This window comes from Hesperophylax consimilis, chromosome 11, assembly GCF_061612785.1.
Source record: "Hesperophylax consimilis isolate HC1 chromosome 11, BYU_Hcon_1.0, whole genome shotgun sequence".
NCBI classification, from domain to species: Eukaryota; Metazoa; Arthropoda; class Insecta; order Trichoptera; family Limnephilidae; genus Hesperophylax; species Hesperophylax consimilis.
Genome location: NC_142846.1, coordinates 29,197,568 through 29,222,374, shown reverse-complemented (window position 1 = coordinate 29,222,374; position 24,807 = coordinate 29,197,568). Strand labels below are relative to the sequence as shown.

Sequence of the window (24,807 nt, the reverse complement as noted above, 5' to 3'; positions counted from 1 at the left end):
CAAATCGCTGATTTGAAACGCAACCGGTTTTAAAACTTTGTTTAAGTTTTATTTTGCTGATACGTGTTCCATTTTTTAATTGAATATGTTTTATTTTATAATTTATAACACAGATTTGAGCTTTTAATATACACAAATGGACAATCAGGAGAGAAAACCTTTGTTGTTGAATAATAATCCACCCGAGGCCAACAGGTTCCGAGATCGAGGAAATGTAAGCTCAGGCTCTAGTTCTGACGATGATAATTGGTCTGGTGGTTCGTCGAGTTCTTATTATTCTGATTCAGAAAGGTTTGTAATAACAATAACCTATCCAATTACTTTTCTTTCAAGTAGTGAAATTTCTTTAAGTTTATTTATTTAATTAATTTTGGTCTAATAATGGTGTCTTGAATTGCCTATATTAATTCTTAAATCTGTTGTTTCCGTTTACTTGCGTTAAATGTATATTATTGATTTATTTTTATTTATTCATAATCGATTTTAGTAATTTTAGTAAATCGATTTTAGGCGATTAGGTAAAAATTTACCCAAATTTTTACCTAAGAATTTTTACTTACAACTACCCATATCAGTTGAGAAATCTATTCTTGTTTGAGATGGGGAGTAGTGCCATTAAAATTAAAATTTAAGCGTATATAATAAAATGTAATAAAAATGTTAACGGACATAAATGAAATAATAAGGCATGCAGATAGCAATTTAGCGATAAATTATCTTAAATGAAATATATAAAGACACACATGTAACAATATATCAATAAATTGTATTATGAAAGTAAATGTTCACACTCAATTCATCTTTTAGTTTAAACTTGTTATGAGATAATAATTTATTGTAGTCTTTTATACCGACAAAATGATAATGATGTCGAGCCGTAGTGGTTCTCAACATTGGGATGGATATTAATCTCTTTGTTTTGAATCTATTGCTGACCGAAACCAATGGGTGAATTTTTTTAATGTTCTGAAGATTTGCATGTTGTTTGCATATTTTTGTATCTAAAGGGACATTAAATTTTCGAAAAATTTCTAGCATAGGGAACTCATGTGTATTTTTTTTAGAATGATTTTAATAAGTTTTTTTTTGTAAAAAATTCCAGAGCCACTCATTATTAAAGGCAAAACAATTAAATTATCATTATTTAATGGGTTAAATTTGTTTTAATCACAGTGTAGTGCTTGCAGGTGGCTAGTCCAAACAATGAGAGGTCTGGTCTGAACAAATTCTGAATACCCTATTATTTTCTAACGAAATTAGTTTTTACTGCGGAGAATATCTAAATAAACCATTTTGCGCATAAAAATATATCAGCCTTTCAGTCTGGAGGTTGCGTGATATCAAGTGTATTTTTTAATGAAATATTATATAGCGACACAAGTTTCAACCGTGTACAAATGTTGGGCACATATTTGGCGTGTTTTCCAACTGCGCACCGATGCCAAAGGGATCGCAGACGCTAATTCCTCAGAGCATTTTCCATTGAACCGCATTCCCACCTAATGCCTATCCTCTAGCGATTGCAAAACGGACCCCTCGTTTCTGCACATAGTGTTTTGGGGCTCCAGACCATTGCTCCTACCAAATTCAACTGTGGGGCGCACTTGTGATTTGTACAGGGTCTGCAGTTGAAGGATATCCCTAATGTATATAACACCATTTATCGCTTTAATTCGCTAAAATATCGTTAATGCTATGAATGGGTGTATCTAGTAATAAGTAATATTAATTAATATTACGATGATTATTATTGTATTTCTTCAACAATTGATTATTATTGTATTTCTTTAGAAAACCCCCACTGCACTCTTTTTATTTCCCTTTCTGTTGAAGATGACATTGACAGTAGTTTTTTTTATGTAATAAATTATCTGCTTTCTTTGATAACTAAAATCAACTTATAATATTCAGTTCGGTTCCAGAATGGGATCCCTGTGTCCAGGACGATGGAGAGCTGGTGTATATCGTATGTGACTTGAAGAAAGGTTCTTGCAAAGCTAATCTCCAACCCAAGCCAGATCCAAGTAGTTTGGGTATTGTGGAGAGAGGAGGATTCACCCGGCAGTCGGTTCGCAGAAGTTCTAGAGGTTTTTATATTTAATTTAAAAAAAAAAAAATTATTTTTACTTCTTGCTAGAGCAATCCCAATGAGTTACAAAACTCATTGTAGCACGAGAGGAACTTACAATACATAGATGGGAGTTAATAGTTTACAATGAATGTTTCTTTTTACAGTGAAAATTTCTTAAATAACTATCATATTTTAAAAATATGGGACCGTTTGGTCAATTTGAATTGTGCTATACATATTTTGTTGTTTATCCATTAGAGATTCTTTAGAATTAAAAGGTAAAGTTGTTGAATTCCACCCCATGCAAAGGGCTCTTTAAAAAAACAACACTTGATTTCAACATAAACATCCAATGCAGACCACATTTAAGTCAGGGGAGTTGTAAACACGCCCAAATTAAGTTTTTAGGTTGTCAGTTTGTATTTTAATAATTTATTTGTAATTCCTAACCTTCAAACTTAACTTTGAGAAAAAATGGAACTTTAACGCATCTTTTACCATCTCCCCTGACATAAATATTTGTTTCTTTTAGTAAGTAATTAAGTTGAAACCAAGTGCTATTTATTTATTTTTTTGCGTATTAAGCGAGAGGCAGAATTCGACAAGTTCATCTGAAAAAAATCAACTCATAAATTTTATTATTTTTAACGATAAACTAATTTTTATAAGATGAGGTTTGGAGTTAACTGCACCAGATCCAAATTGGGTAGGACCAACATTTATTTGGTATATTAACTGCTGTATCATCCAATTTCTGAGAAATACATGTATGTCCGCATGTGTATGCGTGATTGCCACCAAAATTTGATAGAATGCATTGTCATCGACAACGAGTCTATCTGTCGAGTTTCAGCCCGATTGAATGTGGGGAAGTGAGTTAATTCCCACTTGCGTTCATTCATTCACTAAAACAAAATCTAAATTTAAATAGATGTATTTAAAAAGGATATCATTTCTACCTCCCGCTAGGTTAAAGGAGAAATATAGGAATATCTAATACTTCCTTTACCAGTAAGAAATTATACTAACAAAATAATATAGGATGAATTAATATCTAGTCATTGATAAGCGGTTGAGTGAAATGAAGTAAGCGTCAGTCTGTTGAAAAAAATTGATCGGCGCATCTCATACAACCTCCTTGAGTGGTTACAATCCTTGTCTATGAATCCGGTGTGCGCAGGAATTTTTTTAAATTTTTTGCCATTTAACAATTATTTAAAAAATATATATTTACTAATAATAATATATAAAATATTTGAGGCATGTTCCAAAGTAATTGATACTGTCAGTATTGCCCTGGTGAAAGACCATCTGTATCTTCCAGAATGCGACTATTACATATTGCTCAGTAAAATTTAACCTTCTGGCCAGTTCTCACAATTCGTATTTTTAAAGATAGTGTAGCTTCCCACATTTGCAGATTCGACCCTACAATAAAACAATTCATTGGCCTGGTATTTTTATAAAGATATTGTCTTGTTTGTGTATCATTTATGATTTAAGAATTAGTGACATTTTACTGCAAGCGGCGGCAGCTTTCAAATAGGGCTGTTCGCTTTATATTTTATGATCACCCTAGTTAAACCATTATGCCTAAAAATATTTGCCAATACCTTTCCCACCCCTGTCCCATAGTAATAAAAACCCCAAATAAAGTTTCATGTCCCTTAAAATAATCCCTTTAAAATATTTGTATTGTTTAAGTCACGTTTGTATCATTAAGAATAGTTAAGTGCATTTTATTTTATGTTTAAGAATGTTGTTTTCCGACGAGCGGGTGGAACAACTTTATTTTTGTAATATGTCCTTCAAGAATTTAGCTTAAATACAGATACCTCCCAGAAAAAAAGTCAGTATTGCAGTGTTGCTATAACTGGTAGGTACATGCGTACCTAGGCAGTCAGTCGTGAGATAATTACTAGGTTTATGTAAACCTAGGGAAAACTGAAGAATAGAGGAAACTAGACCTTTATTTCTTTCAGTTTAAGTTTTAGCAGAGGAAAATAAGATCCTCTGCAATTATATTGTGAATTAATAAATTTATATGTCAAGAAGAAGAAGTGTTTTCCTGCATTCCATCTGACGGCGTGTTCTCGTACCACGATAGCAGAAACATATGGTCCTTCGAGCCGGATCGGGAACAGCAGCATCATGGAAGCGGGACAACACTCAAAGACGTCATCTGTCTTCGGCAGCAAGGCGGGAACTAGCAGGAGCTGGATGGAGGCTCAAATAAAAGCTTCAGCAACCAAGGTGCACATCACGAGACAAAAGGCCCGCCTACTTACGGAGATGGCTGAAGCAAAGATGGCCGCGGAAGCAAAGGCTTCCGAAGCAAAGATGACTGCAGCAATGTCAGTCTTGGAAGCAGAGGAGCAACATGCGGCGCTCGTTTTAGAAGCTGCATCAAGGACTTCGCAACGGACTCTCGAGGATAGAGTCAATGACTGGGTGGACCAGTCACATCACAGTTCATCATCAGAACTTGGAGATCACGATGAACAGCCTCGTCGAGTTCAAATGGAGCAGCAACAGGAACTGCTCCATGATGGGCGGTTATCACTACAACCGCCCACAAGAACTGCACAGCAACAGCCCTTGGCAGGGCAGACTCTCCCGTCGCAAATGGAACCTCGGGTAGAGCAGGCTCATCCGCTGCAATTGGAACAGCGGTTGGAGCAGCACAAGGGTGGGCGGTACGCATTACTCCCACCAAAAAGATCCTCAGAGCAGCAGCCCTTGGCAGGGCAGACTCTCCCGTCGCAAATGGAACCTCGGGTAGAGCGGGCTCATCCGCTGCAATTGGAACAGCGGTTGGAGCAGCAGCAGCAGGGCGGGCGGTATGAGGTACTCCCACCCAGAGGAACATCACATCAGCAGCCCTTGGTAGGGCAATCTCTTCAGCTGCAGTTGACGCAGCATCAGCAGCCAAGCAGTAGCTGCTGGGAGCTGCCTACATCAGTGCAGCCATTCAACTTAGCAGAGCAACGCGACGGGCAACAGTGGCCAGAGTCGCAGGGCCGATTCCAGGGACCAACACCTGCTATAACTGAAGAACGTCTCGCGGAATCAATTGGTAAGGCAATATCTTTATATAATACCAGGCCCAAAGTTAATGATCTTCCTACATTTAACGGCAATCCAATTGAATGGATTGCGTTCAAATTAATATTCCATCATACCACAGACTTCTTAAAAGTATCTGACAGCAAAAATTTATATACATTACAAAAAGCGTTAAAAGGAGAGGCGCGTGACGCGGTTTCTTCCCTTCTTATAATTTTTGGCGCAAAATCATCACCTTGTTCGGCGCAATTCGTAAAAAATAAAAACGCGGATCAATTTTTATCTCAGTATCCCCAGGCCTTCGAAGCAATAAAAACAAAACATTACATGAACGACTATTTAGATAGTGTAAATTCAGTAGAAAGTGCGAAGAAATTAATACAAAATATTACATACATACATGCTCAAGGCGGGTTTAAGGGTGGAGGTGAATGCGAAATTACCTACTACAACCATTTAGTCAGTCAGTAAGATATACATTTTTTACGGAATTTCTAGTTTTAATACATTACCTACTACACAATTTTTAGTCATAAGATTTACATTTTTTACGGAATTTCTAGTTTTAAGACATTACCTACTACAACCATTTAGTCATAAGATATACATTTTTACGGGATTTCTAGTTTTAAGACATTACCTACTACACGATATTTAGTCATAAGATATACATTTTACGGGATTTCTAGTTTTAAGACATTACCTACTACACGATTTTAGTCATAAGATTTACATATTCCACGGAATTTTTAGTTTTAAGAGTAGCATAAATATTTTTATTTTAGTAATTTTAATAAATTTAACTGGTAATTTTTGTAGACAAGCAGTAGGTACCTAATAAAGATAACAGTCGCATTCTTTGCCTATTTTGTGAAGTATCTTCACGGGAGGAGGTATGTATCTTCCAGAATGCGACTATTACATATTGCTCAGTAAAATTTAACCTTCTGGCCAGTTCTCACAATTCGTATTTTTAAAGATAGTGTAGCTTCCCACATTTGCAGATTCGACCCTACAATAAAACAATTCATTGGCCTGGTATTTTTATAAAGATATTGTCTTGTTTGTGTATCATTTATGATTTAAGAATTAGTGACATTTTACTGCAAGCGGCGGCAGCTTTCAAATAGGGCTGTTCGCTTTATATTTTATGATCACCCTAGTTAAACCATTATGCCTAAAAATATTTGCCAATACCTTTCCCACCCCTGTCCCATAGTAATAAAAACCCCAAATAAAGTTTCATGTCCCTTAAAATAATCCCTTTAAAATATTTGTATTGTTTAAGTCACGTTTGTATCATTAAGAATAGTTAAGTGCATTTTATTTTATGTTTAAGAATGTTGTTTTCCGACGAGCGGGTGGAACAACTTTATTTTTGTAATATGTCCTTCAAGAATTTAGCTTAAATACAGATACCTCCCAGAAAAAAAGTCAGTATTGCAGTGTTGCTATAACTGGTAGGTACATGCGTACCTAGGCAGTCAGTCGTGAGATAATTACTAGGTTTATGTAAACCTAGGGAAAACTGAAGAATAGAGGAAACTAGACCTTTATTTCTTTCAGTTTAAGTTTTAGCAGAGGAAAATAAGATCCTCTGCAATTATATTGTGAATTAATAAATTTATATGTCAAGAAGAAGAAGTGTTTTCCTGCATTCCATCTGACGGCGTGTTCTCGTACCACGATAGCAGAAACACCATCATTCAGAATCAAATCTTTACTTGAAATGGTTAGCCTAGTTTGGTGACTAGATCGGAATAACCAGGTACTTCCCCATCTCCTTCCCCTCCACTACGTTCAGCTTCACAACATACATTGGGGATGCCATAGTCTCACTGGCTCCTTACGGTTAGGAGCAGTGGGGACTCTTGTACAGTACTCACATTAAAAAAAACTTTGTTGCAGGTAAATTATTGAAACTCTTGAAACGGCGCAACAGCACGAGGGGAAAGTCTAAATCCGGCAAGGAGTCGAAGCCCGTGCAGAATGCGGAGCACCAGACGGCCAAGAGCCAGAGCTCCAATGCGGACATGACCAGCTCGGCTGGGAAGGTCACTTTCATAGAAAGCCAGGACGGGGAGGTCAAGGAGCTAGTTATGGAGGTATTGTCACAATTTTATTTATCTTATAAGAAAAATACACCTTTTTTTCACCAATGTAAGCTCAGGTTGCAAAAACTCATTAAAGTTTCCTAGAGGTGAAACTTTGAATTCATCCATTTAGGATCTAACCTCTAAAGGATTAAAAAAATCATTTTAAAAAATTACAATTTTTGTAATTTTCAAAACTACCATACTAGCTCGTGTTATGGTATTCGTTCATGATTTAGATTATAATTTAAGAACTAGGAGAATATTATTTTGTAGAAACAAACGTAAGGGAAAAGGACATATTACGGAAAAAAGGTATTATAGGTAGACATAAAAATAAAGAATAAATTGAATCATCATCATCATCACTTTTGGCTCTACAACCCCTGGTGGGTCTTGGCCTCCTCAAGAGTCTTCCTCCACTCATCTCGGTCCCGCGCCAGCTCTCTCCAGTTTCGAAGCAGAATAAATTGAATAATAAAAATATATTTTAAAGAAAAAGAAATAAAAATTAATTATTAAAAAGTAAGATTTACTGTTTTGGTGCTATGCTTATTTTGTGAGTAATGTAATGGTATTAAATAAAAATGTCAAAAAATTTTAATGATTCTTTTTACAATCAAACAAGTATAGAATGGTATGTTATGCTTTTAATATAAAAAAATAAACAATAACAACTACACAAAATATAAAATTATGTCGCTTCACAATTGTGTTTTCCCGCGCACGGTTCATGTAGTCCCTTTTTACAGTGAGCGCATATGACTTCATCTCATTGGAATCCCATTTCCATTAAGATGGCAATGAATGCTTTTATTTCATTCACATTAGTTGATGTCCACTTTTTGTCCCTGAATTTGATTTTAAATTTCCTGTGTTCAAAAATTGTGCAGCATAACTATTGGTTTCTTTGAAAATATTTCCAAGAAGTAATGAGGTGAAAAATAAATTGAAATAGGCTGTTTTTCAATTTTTCAAAAATGAAAATCGCCGGATGTTTTTGTAAAAACAAACAAAACCGGATTTTTGTAACTAAAATTGCTGGTAATGAAAAATATATACAAAAACACACGCATTTTATTAGACAAATGTTACTGTCATCTCACTATTTTGTTATTTCATATAAAAATAATTAATAAAAGTAATTACAAAGTTTCATAATTCTTTTTCAAATTGTGTTTGGAACCTTTGGTTTCATAAAGGTGCACATTTTGATTCTTCTGTGGTTAACATCTAAATTTAAATATAAAGCATGGTGTTTTCTCTTTCTAACACCGTTTGGATCATAGTTCTCCCCACAACAGTAAGCGAGATACAACGATTTCTATGAAACCACATGAGTTGTTCCCAAAAACGAACAAATTAGCCTGAAGGGTTATATGAGGTTGCTAGTTATTATGTAATTAATTAGTAGCACGGAATAAAAAATTACACTAGAAGTATCTTGCATACAGATTTGAATGGGAACAAATGTTCCATTTAGCCCAATAGCCCATCGTTCTGTTTCACTTACACCCGCCAGACATCTTAGATCTCCATGACATTTAAATTTCGTAAACACAGTTTTGTATTGGAAATTTATGCCTGGAATAGGCAAATTTGGATCACGAAACACATAAACGAGGCACTTCTTGTGTTATTCGTTATTTTATGATTAGTACCCCAATATTTCAGTAATTTTATGTTGACATAGTAATTGCAAATAGATTATTTAAGTAATCTTTTATCACATAGTTACTAATTACGAATAGTTTCTTTAAAAAAAATTATGGTGTTCATTTTTATTGCAGGTTGATTTTGCCAATAGACTTCGCTATGGTAGAAGAATCAGTCAAATAGAATCCTTATTTGGTATTTCAATCAACACATTTGATGACGGTAAACGTGTCATGGTGTCCGGCATATTGCCGGAGGGTCAAGCTATCAATCAAAGACAGATTAAAATCGGCGATTGGCTGAAGCAAATTGATGCCCAAGACGTCACCGCCGATAATATAGAACAGATCCTCAGTAATTATCCCGAAGAAAAGGTATTAGTAAAATTAGTTTTGCAAAGAATGGCAGCTACTGAAGTTTCACCGGACGATTTGGGCAGCTCAAAAAATTCTTATTCCGATCTCGTTCGGCATCTTACAGATTCAACGAATGAGCATGAAATTGTTCTTACTCAAATATTGAGAGATTTGCCCGTGTCTGTTTTGTATCTTACTACGGAAGGATTGTCTGAAAATGGTCCAGAAAATGATGGAGTCTTGTACTGTTATCCGAGACCCGAAAAGCATAACTTTCTCTGTACATCCCGCGGCACCTTCATAACGTTGAACCATCTTATTCCTGAAATATCAAAGCAATGGAAACCGTCTTCGTCAACGGTATTCGTCAAAGACACATTTGTAAACATCGCCTATACTTCAAGAGGGAATGAACTTTTGCTGCTAGCACTACCAGATAAGAAATGTAACCTTTTCGAACTGAAGCATATTAATAAAGAACTCGTCAGAATGCTAGAGTTTTGCTATCAAAGCTTGGACCTATGTTTCAAGGGTGGGAAGAATGTTAAAAAGTTGGACCATCTCTTTTCTAGACTGTTTGCGCAAATATTGACTTGTGGATATGGTTGGGACTCTCAGAATGGAGTTCGCTTGGAAAACATTAGGCTTCTGAGTGAAGCCACATCACAGCCTTTGTTTGAACAATGTCTTCCAATGGCGCAAGGCGTTAACTTGCCATGGGAAGCACAATTGCAAATTGATGATGCTTTAACAGAGCTGGAAGCGGCAGATTATAGAGAATGGGTAAGATTATTTTGATTACAATAATTGTAAAACTGTGTTAGCTAATCATCTTCTAGTGTCGCACCCCTTTTCCCTCTTGTGCTGTCCTACTTCCTTATCAAAATTCACACTTATTTGCTCCTACAGGAATATTCTTTTCTCTGTTATTTGCGTACCTTTTTAATACGTAATTAGTTTTTTTGTTCACTCTAGAATGATGACCCGTTCGACTGCCAGCGTCTATTTGTCGTAATAGGCACCTGCCTTTACTACTCTGGCCACCTTCTGGTCTCCCACCTCCAGGACTCCGACCTGCTCGATGTTCATTCCTTCCTTCGGATGCAGGGATTCCTGGCCATCTCTAGAGATGAAAATGTGCAGAACCTGATTGTTTGGAAAGAAGTATTCGTCAGCAGCTGCAATAGAGGACTGCCAGATAATTCTGGAAGGAATGGAATAGAAATTTACAAGTACGATGCAAACATTCTTTTGGTAATCATTTTAAATTTAAATTGTGGAAATATGTTCTGTAAATGAATTGTCTTTCCAGGTTTCCCATGGGTCGATGGTTTGTCGTTATAATTGGCAAAGGGAAAATGCTTTTGGTTACATTATTAGAAGCTGGCGTGGCAACAGTAAAGGTATGATTAACACTAATTCGATTTTATAAAATAGTTCAATAAACCTCAAATTTATAAGGTTTTTTAAAATTATTTTTAAATGTGAATCTTTTTATTTTTATATATCATAAGAAAATGACACTACGGAAAATTGGGTAGATTTGTTATTTTTTTGATAAATTAATGTTTTTAAGACAAGATTTTATTTATGCATAGCACAAAGGATAACAATTATTTTTATAAGCAATAATTGTTCGCCTGAAACACTCATCCACATTGAAAAATCTTCTGATAAAAAATACACATTTGACGGCCGGCGTGGTCTAGTGGTATACGCTTTTGACTACAGATCCGAAGGTCGCGGGTTCGAACCCGGCGTGCGCAAATAAATTTTATTTGATTAATTTGTGTTATTTCACAATTAATTAATTTAAAATAATATATAGTATATTTGCGGCACGTTCCAGAGTGGAAGATACTCTCAGTATCGCCCTGGTGTAAGACCACCATTCAGAATTGAAACGTTGCTTGAAATGGCTTTAGCCGTGTTTGGTGACCAGATCTGAATAGCCAGGTACTTCCCCACCTTCCTCTTCCCCATCTCCCTCCCCTCCCCAATACCCTCAGCCTCACAACATACCCCAATTGGGGATGCCATAGTCTCACTGGCTCCAGACGGGAGCAGTTGGGACTCTTGTGCGGTAATACTGTAAAAAAAAAAAAAAAAAACATGACGCCAACGGGACTCGAACCCGTGTCCCTTCGATTTCCGGTCGAAAGCTCTGACCACTGAGCTATGGAGGCTTATCTCTTACCCGCGAAATTATTCAATATATGCTAGTGTTTCATTCAACAATTACTGCTTGTTACATTTTTTTCACCTGAGAACAACCAACTTTATTTTATATGAGAAAGGCATTGTAAGTGCTAAATCTCTCACTAGATGGCGTTGAGACAAATTGTCTACATTTTTAGGTGAAATACTTGAACTTGTCAAATATTAATTATTATTTTTTTGATAAATTAATGTTTTTAAGACAAGATTTTATTTATGCATAGCACAAAGGATAACAATTATTTTTATAAGCAATAATTGTTCGCCTGAAACACTCATCCACATTGAAAAATCTTCTGATAAAAAATACATGACGCCAACGGGACTCGAACCCTTTTTTATTGATTTTAAATACTTTTGGCAAAATGCTGTTAACAGCGTTGTGATTGTTGTGTTTAATGCACTGTGAAATTAATCTTTTATTGTATTTAATGATGTCTTCATCTGCTTTTCATTAGCTTCTGATCGCTTCAAAGATATTGGATTATATTAAATGTTCCTTACAAACAGAACTGGGAGAAAAATAGAATTTTTAAAGAGATCATTTCAATTTGACTATCTATTAACTGGTTTCTATAATTAATATTCATGTATTTATTTGCTGTTTCCAGGCAGTAGGTACCATCCAGCCAGAACCATTCTATGTGGAGGAGTGCGAGAGCTGCCTGGACCTGCTGATTGACGTGGGACTGGAAAAATTTTTGCAGCAGTGGTTCCCTTGCAACGCCCGGCCCCAGGTTCTCACGCAGCCGGAGCAACTGCTTCCCAAGGCCAAGAGCGGCAAGGACTCAGGTAATACAATTATTCGGGAAATTTATAAACAAAAATTTGATTCATCCGTTTTGCCAATGTCTTGATAGAAAGAACGAAACATTTTAAACACCCAAAAACATGAGAAATTGCATAATGGGCCCAAGGTCTAAGTCTGAGTGTTTGCGAAAGCTGTGTATGCTGTCTTTGAATCAACAATAATATTTAATCATTGTCAGTTAGTATCATTGTCAGTTAGTATCATCGTCATATTGTATCTTCTACGCGGTCAGAGTTCATTGATCAGTTGCGTGAATAAATATTTTAAAGTTCTTATTATGACTATTTCTAGGTTTTGCAGCCGCCTTCGCCAAGAAAGCCCCATCACCCATCTCCAAAAAAAGTCCAGAAATCCAGTCCATACTAAAGCGCCGACACCACTCCAACGAGCACATCAACACCACTGCCCCTCCAGGCCCCGATGACTCCTTCAACACCACCTCTTCATCCACACAGTCGCAGAGCAACGTCAGCGGGGGTGGCCAGTGGACCAAATCTCACGGGACCAATGCAAACTCCATGTCCAATTTAGATACCAATTATTCTGAGGATTCAGGCAGTCAGAAAAGTACTAGGTGAATATTATCTGAATTTGTTGATATTCGGTGATTTTTTTCATTACCAAACAAAGCAGGGGTTCAGTATAATAATGAACAGAAAGTAGGTTCATTCTAAGTCAAAAAAATCATTGATTGATAAATGCAAGAATTGCCATTTCTCTGTATATATACACAGTCAATTCTGTTTTTATACAGTCAACAATTGCATTGGAATTATCCATTCTAGAAATTTTCCAATGCATAATGTAGTGAAAATTGTTAACACATATAACTGTGGCACTAGTATGAAAACAGAATTAAGAGGACATATTATCGTCTATCTAGTATAAAACTATCCTAAATGACAAAAAGTGAAAGTGTGACCAGAGCAGGGCCGGCCCTGAGCCAAACGGCACCTGGTGCTATTAAAAACCTCAAGGGTGCTGTGTTGGGTGTTCGGCATTACTTGGCGCCTTGGCAAGTCTGCATCCAGAGTGGATTGCTTCAATTGCACCGGCACAGGACCGGCCGTGGACTAGAAGGAGAGTTTACATGTACATAATTTAAAAAATTTCTTCTCGTATTGTCATGTGTCAAAATATATTTGTATACTTATTTTATCAGTATACTAAAAAGTGGCATTTAGGACTCACTGACTTTTTTTAGTGTGGCACAAACCTAACCGACATTGAAGTTTGGGATTGTTTTACATGCCCAATTTCAACAATAACTTATACATAAAATAAATAGGTGACTATAATCGAGCGAGAACCAATGACAATTTTGAATGTAAAACCGTACCAACAACCTACATAGGGTAGTTTTACACTAAAAAGAAAGGTAGAAATTAGAAATATAATATTTTTGTGAATTGGTAGTTGTGGATATCTGTAGGTAGTGGCGACTTGGATTGTAACTTTTTTTTTTATTGAAAAGAAATATCATCGGGCAGCAAAATGACATATTTTACTCCAAATATGTTCAGGAATTGCTAGTTAAAATCCTTCAGGTACGTACTGTTACACCCTGTATATACAGGGTGTCCGGAAACTTGTAGTACAAGCGGGAAACTGGTGAATCTACATCACATTTGGAGTCGATTTTGTAGTATATATTTTTTTTATTTGAGCTTTCGTTATCGAGTAAATCGAGTTTGAAGTTGATTTTTTTTTTTTTTTTTTTTAATCAAATTCTTATAAATTATTACTGAAGATCAAAGTACCCAACTAATTAAAACTATTTGAAAGTAAAACAAATGAAGAAACTCGGATTTGAAGCATTATTTTGAAATCACCCTTCATTTAACCCGGTGTAATCATAAAATATTTCTGCTCTGCAGGGTTAAAACATCTGTTATTCAACCCTAAACACAAGAAAAAACTTTAACCCTAAAATAACCGAAAAATATTTTTTTTTGGTTTTTTTTTTTTTTTTTTGAAAATGCTCAAATCAAAAAAAACATTAGGCTTCTGAGATGAGAAAAAACTTTATGTTTTTTTGGGTTCCCCATGTGGTGTAGATTCTCCAGTTTCCCGCTTGTACTACGAGTTTCCGGACACCGTGTATAATGAACCCGAATATGAAGAAAATGTGTCGTTTAGGACAGTTTTACCCTAGATAGATATAATCTCTAAATAGTATAAAACAAAGTCGCTGTACGCGTCTGTCTGTTGTGCGCTTAGTTCTTCTAAACTACACAACGGATTTTGATGGGGTTTTCATTATCATTTAGAGAATTTCTTCCAGAAAGTATATGTAAATATATATGCATATTATATTTATAGAAAGTAGAGAAAAGTCTCCGATCAACACCGGGTACATGTCAGCTGGTATACATATGAACATTAAATTATTTTGTTTTCTTTTATCTTTTGCTCTCAGATGATTGGAAAAATCACGTGAGTACCTACATAATATATCAAAAAGCCATTTACACTCTTTAAATCCACTAACACAGTTTTAAAATATGTTTAAAATGTAATTTATTTTCAGTGAAATAAGTGAAGAAAGAGTAGAAGGAAGACGAATTGCAAGAGAAAGGGAACAAAGACAAAACATAAACTCATTATCTTCAGATTCTGATGCAGAATGGGATGGCTGCGAGGTAAATATTAACTGGTTCATACCTAATTAACTCTATGCACGCGGCCGTATCAACTGTTGTTACGGCAAAAAGTCCATACTCACACGCGGCCGTATCAACAGTTGATACGGAAACTTTGAATGCCGATATTCCAGCGGTCTTTTGACATAAATTTATTTCCCGCTCGCTTGAACATTTGTAGAACTATCACGATGCTGACATCTACAAGAATTTCTCGAAAATAAATTTGTGTTTCATTTAAAAACATCGATAATCAAGTGAGCCTCTTCGCGCCTTCGAGTGCCATAGTTTACAATTTTGTCAACGGATGGCGTTAGTTCAATTTTGTTATTATTTTGTGACATAAAATTTACGTGTCCAGTTTTAGAAAAAGTTTTCATAACAAAAAATGATAAGTGCTCATGGTGTTCCACTTGTGTCTATCAACGCAGTGGCCTAATTACACACACGCCGAGCGAATGGCGGGACCACATTCAAAAGATACGGTACGTCTTTGTATGAAATTTTATGTTTTTGTTTTTATAAACATCCAAGAGTGTTGACACACGAGGATTTGTTATCATATTGTGGAGAATAATCTGTTCTGTCTATATAGTCCAATAAATCATGCCAGAATGCTATAATTTGACATTTAATTGCGTGCATAGGTATTTGAAAATATGTACCGCGTACGGGTATAGATAAAACGGAGCAAATTAACGCGTTCAAAAGGTTAAGCTGTTAAATAATTATTGATCATCTTAACCTGTCCGGTAGTGAGTTTCTGGAAAGAAAACAGTACCGCTGGAGGGAGTTTTTTCAATAATCAAAATATAGAAAAAATTAAATGCCACCTCGTAGAGTACAAAAAAAAAATTACTTAGAAACTAGCACGAAAAAACAAATACTAAGCTATTTAGAAGGAAAAAATAAAAACATTTTTGCAGAAAGCGCCAACCATCGAAATCGGAGCAGATTTTGGTTTTTACTTAATAAAAATCATATTCACTTACCACAATTTGAATGATGCCAAGGGGATAAAGGGGGGAAGAACAACTTTTTTCACGCACTTACATATACGTATTATTATATACACTAACACTAACTAAAAACTTACCTTTTTAAGCTGTCGTACTCTTAAATTAAATATGCCATTCCTAAGAGAAAGTCCAGTTATATTCAATTTTTCAATTAAGTCCTAAATCCTGTATCTAAATTTCGCCAATAAACAATTAGATAATGTTAATTAAGTGTTAATCTCAAGTGACCTACCAGGTAAGTATTGTACTGTATATTTTCTCCATAAATAGTTAAGTAATAACATAGATCACTGTAGAAATGTATTATAAGTTTGTACAGCGCCCTTGAGGTGATTTTGCACAAAAACGGCGCTATACAAGTCATCCAATTATTATTATTATTATTATTGTATTTTCATTATAAAAATTCAAAATAGGGATATACATACACAATGTATATGAAGTCAATAATTTATCGGTTGCCGTAGTATCATTATCAGAAAAATGAAGAGAAAAAAATCTATCTTGCGAAAATAATACTTTGAAAAAAGGTGTTTCAATTATTGGATTACTTGTCCAGTATTTCTTCAGCGAGTTTTTTTCCCACAAGTCCCATAAGCATAATCGTGGCTAAAAATGGATATATTTCAGCCTCCGTGGTGTCTTTCCACTTCATCATTTTAGACTTGTCAAATATTATTATTTAAAAAAATAATAATTATTATTAAAAATTTCTTTGACATTAAAGAAATGTCAAAGAAATTTTTGATGACAATTATTTTTACTATATCAAGTGTGAAGAATAACTCAAAAAAGTCTATTTCCAATGAATTTTCACTAACTATATATTTGCTCTTATACCTGAGTTAGTTAAATCGAATTCATGAATAATGGGGGTAAACTTACACTGATCCCATTTACGATGATCAACTTTTCTCTTTTTGGATGTTGAACAACTAGGGAGAGTTTCATCCTCATCAGACGTATCAGATTCGTCGGATGAGCTATCCGAATGTATTGGCAAATCATGAAGATCCTCGTAAACATCTTCATCTTCACTTTAGATTAAAATATCAGCAATGTCTTGTTCATTCAAAGGGTTAACTATTTTTTATAAAAATAAACGTAAAATATATAAATTGAACAAGTTATCAATACGAAACACAAAGTCAAATCACAGTAAAACACTCTCCAAATTATGAATAACCTAAAATAATAACATGTCAATGATAATAACAGTATAACAAATGATATTTCAAATATAATAATAATGTTCACAGCACTAAGATTTAGGACGGGTTGTTTCGGAGAATTTGAACAATTCATCAAATTTCAACGTTCATTTTCGGGTTCTGTGAAAGTCCAATTCAAGTTCTGTTATTATATCATTATAGGCTAGTTGCTTGACAAAACTGAAATAAAAACAAAACTTGAAAAAATCTTTCACAGTACTTGAAAATGAACGTTGAAATTTGATGAATTGTTCAAATTCTCCGAAACAACCCGTCCTAACACTATTGAATTTTGTTCAAACTGTCAAAAACTGTATTCAAACTGAAAACAAACACTATCGGTACAATATATGTAACAAATATTCACATCCAAACACGTGAGGTAATTTTTAATGCAAGATGATTAAGTTATTCAGTGTAAAAACAGACAAAAACCACAAATTCACTTCACACAAGACGTCGCTCGCAATAAAAATGTTGTTTACCACCAACTGCCAGACGGTGACGTCACGGAATATTTAAATTGTGAATAACTCCGTTGGTAATATAGCTTAGTCGCTAAAAACTTTTGCAAGTTATGACAAATTGTCCCTAGATGGCAGTAACTTTCGGTTCTCCGGAAGAAATTCAATAATTAATTAATTTTATGCGCTATCGTACGGGTACGGTCATATTCCTTACGAACTATTTTTGTCTCGCCGTACCTGTACGGTCATACTACCAGACAGGTTAATACATAAAAATTTTGCCTGCGTATGTTTGTGCTCGCAAAACTTGAAAATTAGTTGACCGATATTGCTGAAAATTTCGAAGTTTGTTTTTATTAGTGCCAGGAGTGTTTAAAAAGTGGTTTGAATGTTAGAAGAAGTCTAGAAGTTAGAAGAGGAATATTACAGAAATATCTCTGCACTGGAATGAGATAAGGAGTCGTATTTAAGTCAATGTAATGTAGTTTTTTAACAGTAACAATGTGGGATACAGTAGTGAATGGTGGAAGAAGTCGGAGATGCACGAAAAAGACATTGGCAATAGCGAAGCATTGCGGAGTCCACTAGTATTGTATAAGATTATTTGGTATTTTTATTTTTAGGCGAACAGTCAATACAGCGGAGGTGGATACGATATGTCAGACCTGAGTCAATCTCTTCTGGAGAGGATGGATGTTGTTCTTCCAACAAAGTAAGTTATTTATTTATATTACTACTGCTGTATTGTAATTATTACACTTATTTTCTCCTTCCTCTGAATCTTTAATGCCCTCTCCAATTGGAGGTAAGCTATCAATAGGTAATCTTCACCCTGCGCACTGCAGCCCAAAACAAACAAGCAATGAGTTTCTGTGCCTTTCTCTACTATAACATCCATCTGATGAAGAACTTCTAAATTATCCTCGGTATACTGATAAAACCAGTTAACCTGTTAACCGGGGAATTCCGTTTTGAATTATGCAGCATATAACGGGCCCAAACTCATTCACTAGGACGTGTCAGTACGTCACGCCCGGCCATTATAAAAATGAAAACATCGAATTAAAAAAATTGAAATTTTACAAACAATTATAAACATTACAAAAAATATAAAATAGGTAAAAATTACAGAACAATGAACAAAAGCACACAAATAAAATAGAAACATTAAGTTTAAAAAATTAAAATATGTAAAAATTCAAAACTCAATATGCTCGTAAATATACATCCAGCCCGTTTCAGGGTGCAACAAATATTTCAAGGACGTATTCATATGTCCTACCCTTACACAATACTGTTTACGTTTGACGTATTTATACGTCCCGCTCGGTTAACAGGTAAAATGACAAAATTTGTTAAAATCAGTTAAAAATGCAGTTTTGTCTAGTTTTTTTAGCTCTATCGACCGATAAAACCCATTAAATCCTCCGATGATTCGTTTCGAAGTTAGCATCGTCTAAAAACTTTTAAACCTATCATTTCATAAAAATGCATTCCGTTGAAACATTTTCCAAATCTCTTCTATAGAAATAATTTAAATTGTTTAATCTGTATGTTTTACTTTGCCTAACCAAAAATAATTTATCAAATAAAACCATTTAACCCTTTGCACGCGGCCGTATCAACTGTTGTTACGGCAAAAAGTCCATACTCACACGCGGCTGTATCAACAGTTGATATGGAAACTTTGAATGCCGATATTCCAGCGGTCTTTTGACATAAATTTATTTCCCGCCCGCTTGAACATTCGTAGAACTATCACGATGCTGACATCTACAAGAATTTCTCGAAAATAAAATTGTATTTCATTAAAAAACATCGATAATCAAGTGAGCCTCTTTGCGCCTTCGAGTGCCATAGTATACAATTTTGTCAACGGATGGCGTTAGTTCAATTTTGTTTTTATATTAAGTGACATAAAATTTAAGTGTCCAGTTTTAGAAAAAGTTTTCATAACAAAAAATGATAAGTGCTCATGGTGTCCCACTTGTGTCTATCAACGCAGTGGCCTAAGTACACACACGCCGAGTGAATGGCGGGACCACATTCAAAAATACGGTACGTCTTTGTATGAAATTTTGTGTTTTTGTTTTTATAAACATCTAAGAGTGTTGACACACGAGGATTTGTTATCATATTGTGGAGAATAATCTGTTCTGTCTATATAGTCCAATAAATCATGCCAGAATGCTATAATTTGACATTTAATTGCGTGCATAGGTATTTGAAAATATGTACCGCGTACGGGTATAGATAAAACGGAGCAAATTAACGCGTTCAAAAGGTTAAATAACATTGATAGTTGGGCGTGAGGTTTTAAATGAATAGCCTTAAAGGTGTACCCTTCCCCTTTCGTGCTAATCCGGGCCAAACGAAAAGTAACATTATTATTCGTTGCATTTTTCGTCACAATTCAATTTGTTTGTTACTTTGGTAAGTTCTTTTTCGCAATCCCCCATCTCCGCACAATTGCGAGCGAAAGATTTGTGCACCACCAATTGTCATTATTTATTTGTTTATTACATGCACATTCACTGTAAATACTTTCATCTAAAACACCATAAATAATAATAACCAGTATTATTTTTAACACTGATGAGTGATATTAGTTTGTTGTTAACATTTAATACAAGTTAAAGTCTAATACGTTTTTTGAAAAGAGCATGTTGGTGATGCTAAAAACAAAAACACCGACAGTAAAGACATTAAATGCATAGTCTGTTAAAAGTGATTTTAACAGACCATAATAGCGACGTTTTGGTATTGACTATTGAAATAAGCTATAGGTCATCTGCTTTGGCAGGCACTTATTACACTTTACAGACACTTCTGGGAGCTTGACTTGAAAGGCTAGAAAAATTTCTTGTTAGCTAATGTGCATCTTCAAGAAACAAAATGCTTTCTGGTTGTAAGATCCCAAAAACCAAGATCGTATGCAAAAAATGTTTTCTCCCTAAAGGGAATGACAAGATAGCATTTTGTCAAAAATTCATCGTCAAAACTCTATGCATATCGCCCGACGTAACAAAACTAGCAATGAAGAATAAAAACGCACTAGAAATTTAAGCTCAAGATGACAAGAGAGGCCAAAAAGAGCCTCCACATAAAACTAAGATGTACATTTTTGATCATGAGAGATCACACATTAAATCATTTCCATGCATGGAGCCTCACTATGTGAGAAAATCGTCGAAAAAAAAAAATGTTTAGACAGCTTTCTCTCCATAAGTAAAATGCATGCTTTGTAGTTGGATTATTGCAAAGAAATGGATATTACCGAGCCTGTTACAGAAATAACGTACCGATGATTATTTTATTAAAAATTATAATTTAGGTTTCTTCGTATCAAAGAAGTATCAGTGCCTAATCTGTACTACTATTAGGACAAAACTACAAAGAACACGTGAACAGTAAAGATGTTTGCAATAAGGAGAAGGAAAAAATGATAAAGAGAGATTGAACAAAAAAAAACAATTTCATATCGCTGACATTTGACCTACAGGCAGTTTTACAAATCCCAAGCAGAAAAGTCAGTCTTCTCTACTATGTAAGAAAATTGAGTGTGTATAATCTCAGATTATATGAGACTCCTGCCCCCAATGATGCTTACTGTCCATGGTTCTAAATAAATGGAAAGCATAGGAGTTACGAAATAGGCTCTATCCTGTACTACTACTTAAAAAATGACTTGCCAGACAATATTGGGGAAATAAGCCTGTTCTCCGACACTTGTGTAGGGCTGAACCGGAACCAATATGTAGCAATAATATTACTTTGAGCCATACAACACATTGAACACAACCACATAATTGAGCAGAAATGCCTAGAATCTGGTCACACGAATATGGAAGTAGATTCAATGCATAGTAGCATAGAACATGTTAAGAAAAACTCTGCTGTGTATACCATGCATGATCGGATTAATATCTTCGAACGAGCAAGATCACAAAAAAGTGCAGGAATGACCAGAAAATAGTTACCGTCAGCCCACACAAAGTTAAAGAGTTTAAAAGTTACGATTTCATCGATCTGAAAGACCTCGCTAACAAGGTTATGATAAACAGAACAAACGACGACCAAGGTAACCAAATTAAATGGTTAAAAATAAAAAAGAATCCGGTATGTGAAAGGAAAAACTAACAAAATCTTCTTTAATTATGACATGTTGGACACATTTCATCACATACATATTGCAGAAGATTTAAAAGTTTTCTGTAATAGAAAGTTAATTACAAGATCTTCTCTTACTTCACCTGGCTCACAAATAAAAAATGTTTCCCATATTATCTTCCGGGACTCGAAACAACTCTGTGATAATGGCGATAAGACAGGCCAAGAAAACTGACCTACTGAAACTATGTCACAAGGGAGTTATACCTGAAAAATTACATAGATAGTACAACAGACTCCGTACTAATGTCGATGTAAACGATCATGTTCCTGAGCCTGCTAATGATGAATATGAGGATGAGGAAACGTAACAATAATTCAATCATTCACTAGCTTTTATTGATGAGTACCGCCATCTTTGCGTTGAGGTCGGAAACTTTTCAGACCACTCTCGTAATGTAGTTTTTTAACAGTAACATTGTGGTATACGGTAGTGAATGGTGAAAGAAGTCGGAGACGCCCGAGAAAGACAATAGCATTGCGGGGTCCACTAGTTATAGATAAAATAAAATAAATTATCAATAGGAATTTTTTAATCACCATGTTCTTGTCATCATATCGCATTGTATGTTATTTCCGTATCCGGTTAGTAGCCAAGTGAACAAATGCATGAGGTTCCTCCATCCAGGTATCGCCAGTACAATCCTCTGATAGCTAAGTCCTCCATCATTGAAAAACAACATTTTACGCTTATAATGATGGATGTAGAATGTAGATGAGAGGAATTCAAATATTGTCAGGTTATTTATAACCCGGGAATGTTTGTCTATCTTTTAATTGTTTTGTGTTTTTTGTTTTCAGAATAACAGCTGGTCAAGAAAATGTCTGTTTCCACTTCATCCGTCTGGATTGTGAGCGAGGAGTGTTACTAGCTCCCACCGTTCACGTCCAGAAGCAATCGGAGAGTGAACTATACAAGCACATCTTGACTAACTTTAGGAAAGCTAGTCAGAAAATACACACCCTATTACAGAACACCATCAGGTAATTTAAATAAAATATACATCTTTACTAAGCCGTAGCTTTGGCTGTAGTTATTGCTCGCGTTGTTATTTTGTACTAGCGCAGACCCATGAAAAATCAAGGGATATTATAATCGAAGGATTTGTGAAGCCTAAATTCTATAAGCTGAAGAAAAAATTGCCTCAGCATCATTGGATTTCAAAAGCAAATACTGTCTTAGAAACGATCATAAATTTACCTTTAGAATGAATACTGTTAGTAAACTTGAAACATTACGATATCTGCCAAAAATTTAAACAAAATAAATACACATTTCAAACATAGATTTATTAATGAATGAAATAATTTTGGCACCACAATCAGCAAAGCAAATCCCAGTTCTTACCGCTCGACTTTGACCCGCTCATTGAAACCTGCTCACGAGCTTTCAAAGAAAAGAGCGAGCTGGTTTTTTTTTCATCAACATCGAATTTTGTAGACCGAGCATCACGTCTCAAATCACTTTCTCGAAACAGACAAAAATTGTCTATTTAATAGAGATGGTAGATTCCTGAAATCTAAAATAGGCTATCATTGTGGTTCCAGTTTCCAGTTACCGGAGACCTACATAGAACATAGAATCGCTTCTTCTTCCAGATACTTTTGCAACCGGTCCCTGATGACGGGATGGTTGATCGGTAATAGATTTTATAAAAAAAATTATAAATTGATAATAGTTATATTTGGCTGATGTATATAGCGCCGTTTTTGTGAAAAAATAACCTCAAAGGCGCTATTGATATTTACTTACCTATGTAAAATGAAAGAGAAAGTAGCCGGGTGACGGGTAATCAGGTTTCGGGGCGTGTATGACTTTGTACGGCGGCCGGCAGCGCGCTCGTAAAACCTGCTCACCCATCACACAGACACACCATTGAAATTTTTATAATTTCTATTACTAGTTTATATAGAGTTAAAGCTGTAGTCATGCTCTTTAAGATTTTTGTAAGACACCATTGAAATTTTTATAATTTCTATTATGTACTAGTTCATATAGAGTTAAAGCTGTAGTCATGCTCTTCAAGATTTTTGTTAGGTACTTGTTTCATTTTCGAATGGAGCATGGAGGGAAGATGATGTGATGGATGTTGTTTGGTGTGATGGTGTGTTAATCAATTAATAAATTTATATTGTTAATAATATTACTTATATTATTCTTCTTTTGTGATTAATCAATTAATAAATTTATATTGTTAATAATATTACTTATATTATTCTTCTTTTGTGATTAATCAATTAATAAATTTATATTGTTAATAATATTACTTATATTATTCTTCTTTTGTGATTTGTATGTATTTAAGAATAAATAATTCATGAAATGATATTCATAATCATTTTACAGATTTAAAAAGATGCTGTCACCGTCTAGTTCCGTCAACAAGTCCCTGGTGGCGATAAAGGAGCATGGAATTCTCTTTGATGTCCCGGCAAGACTACTCGGACAATCTTCTTCCAGCAAGAAAGCGGGGGATTCATTCAGCTATTGGGTTATTGGGTAAGATGTAAATAATTAATAATTTATTGTTTAAAGTATCCAACTAAACAATATAATTTCCTTGTACATACTTACAAGAGTGCCATTTTCAAAATTGGAATGATGAGGTAAGAAAATCATGAAAACAATCTTCAAATCCTGTACCTACTCATAATATATTTTACCAGAACATTATTTTTATTCTTTATTTGAAATGTGTAAATGAAATTTTTCATCTTGTAAGTTATAGTCACTGTTTTAAATAATTTTTTTGTGCTTAATAATTGTTCTTTGTTTTTTTTTCAGGCGTTTGTTTGAGAACCAGCAATCTTCTGAAGTGTATGTTTGCTGTCATGACTCTGTGCCTCAAAACATTGTGGAAATAGCGTTCAGACTTGGCTTGAATTATTAATCACACTTTATTATTTATAAGTAATTCATTTTAGAATATCTAGATTTCCATGACATTGTGTTGAATTATCTGAGGTTATGTACCGTCCCCATTCTGTTAGGATCGTAATATCGTTGTTTGGCATGTAATACTGCAAA

General features: G+C 34.8%; 1 protein-coding gene across 1 annotated transcript; it reads left to right on the top strand.

The window, feature by feature from the left end:
* Positions 1 to 74: 74 nt before the first annotated feature.
* in (inturned planar cell polarity protein) lies at positions 75 to 24,807 on the top strand. The gene is given in 13 exon segments (XM_089637123.1): positions 75 to 291; positions 1,912 to 2,087; positions 7,046 to 7,242; positions 9,021 to 10,007; positions 10,200 to 10,474; positions 10,555 to 10,645; positions 12,071 to 12,251; positions 12,562 to 12,844; positions 14,801 to 14,912; positions 18,233 to 18,321; positions 22,581 to 22,763; positions 24,127 to 24,279; positions 24,565 to 24,807. Coding segments are annotated over 13 exon segments (2,988 nt in total). The 5' UTR covers positions 75 to 136; the 3' UTR covers positions 24,671 to 24,807.